Source organism: Microtus ochrogaster, unplaced genomic scaffold (assembly GCF_000317375.1).
Source record: "Microtus ochrogaster isolate Prairie Vole_2 unplaced genomic scaffold, MicOch1.0 UNK17, whole genome shotgun sequence".
Lineage (NCBI taxonomy): Eukaryota > Metazoa > Chordata > Mammalia > Rodentia > Cricetidae > Microtus > Microtus ochrogaster.
This window is the reverse complement of record NW_004949115.1, coordinates 2,435,279-2,436,173: the sequence shown is the minus strand read 5'-3', so window position 1 is coordinate 2,436,173 and position 895 is coordinate 2,435,279. Positions and strand designations below refer to the sequence as shown.

The following is an 895-nucleotide window of genomic DNA, read 5'->3' as shown; positions in this document are numbered from 1 at the left end:
ACACACACACACACACACACACACACACCTTAACCTCCTTCCCTTCTCACCAAACCAACTGCATGCTCCAAGCAGACCTCTGCCAGCTGGCAGACTGCTCTCTCACAGAGGTGGGCTCCCTGGCTGGGCCAGGGCTCCAAGCTGCTTATACTCCAGTGCTGAGGTGAGGCTTTGCCAGCAGGCGAGCAGGAACCTGAGCCCGAAACTCAAGGTGCGTGAGGATGTTGGCGTTGGTGAACAGGAGGGTAGCTGCAGGGAGGGCATCCCTAGCCTAAGGCAAGCAAACAAGGGGAGAGAAGCAAGGTCGGGGGGGCAGAGAATGGAGGCCCCGAATCTATCACTGCCACTGCCCCTTCTCTGCAGTTTCCCCTCTCCTCCCCCCACCCTCTTTCCCGGGTTCACTTTAGAAATTGGTTTGCCCTCTTCACTGCCAGCAGTTCCCGGCAAAGCCCAGCCTGAATGGTCGTGTTCAAGAAGTGAGGCAGCGCCTAGCTGGGTGGCTGGGTTGCTGGATCGTGTCTTGGGAAATTCTTTCTCCAATTGTCAATTTTGTGTTTATTTTTAGTTGTGACCCGAGCCAGTTGCTGCGCCTTTAAGCTGCTTTCCCTTTCGGGGAAACCGACGCCAGCACTCGAGGGTCGAGAGGCGCTGGAGAGGCCCCCCCCACCCCGAGTTCTGCGCTCCCCTCTTTCCTCCCTCCTCCCCCCTCCCCCGCCCCTTCTCCCTTCCCCTCCCCTCCTCGGCCGTCCGGCAGCCTCGGCGCTATCCGTCACCTCGCAGCCTGCCGCACTCCTGGAGCGAGAGAGCGACGAGAGAGCCACGGAGATGGTGCCGCCCGCGGCACAGCCATGGAGCCCGCCCGAGGAGCCCGCGCGCGCCGCTGCCAGCCTGCCCG

At 61.7% G+C, this 895-nt stretch overlaps 1 protein-coding gene across 1 annotated transcript in view; it reads left to right on the top strand.

Moving 5' to 3' along the window:
* Positions 1 to 62: 62 nt before the first annotated feature.
* The window catches only part of Frmpd3 (FERM and PDZ domain containing 3), a 161,588-nt gene continuing 160,755 nt past the window's right edge, over positions 63 to 895 (top strand). Inside the window, exons 1-3 of the mRNA XM_005367355.3 lie at positions 63 to 163; positions 364 to 476; positions 566 to 890. Coding sequence (XP_005367412.3) covers positions 63 to 163; positions 364 to 476; positions 566 to 890 — 539 coding nt within the window. The remainder of the gene's footprint in view (positions 164 to 363; positions 477 to 565; positions 891 to 895) is intronic.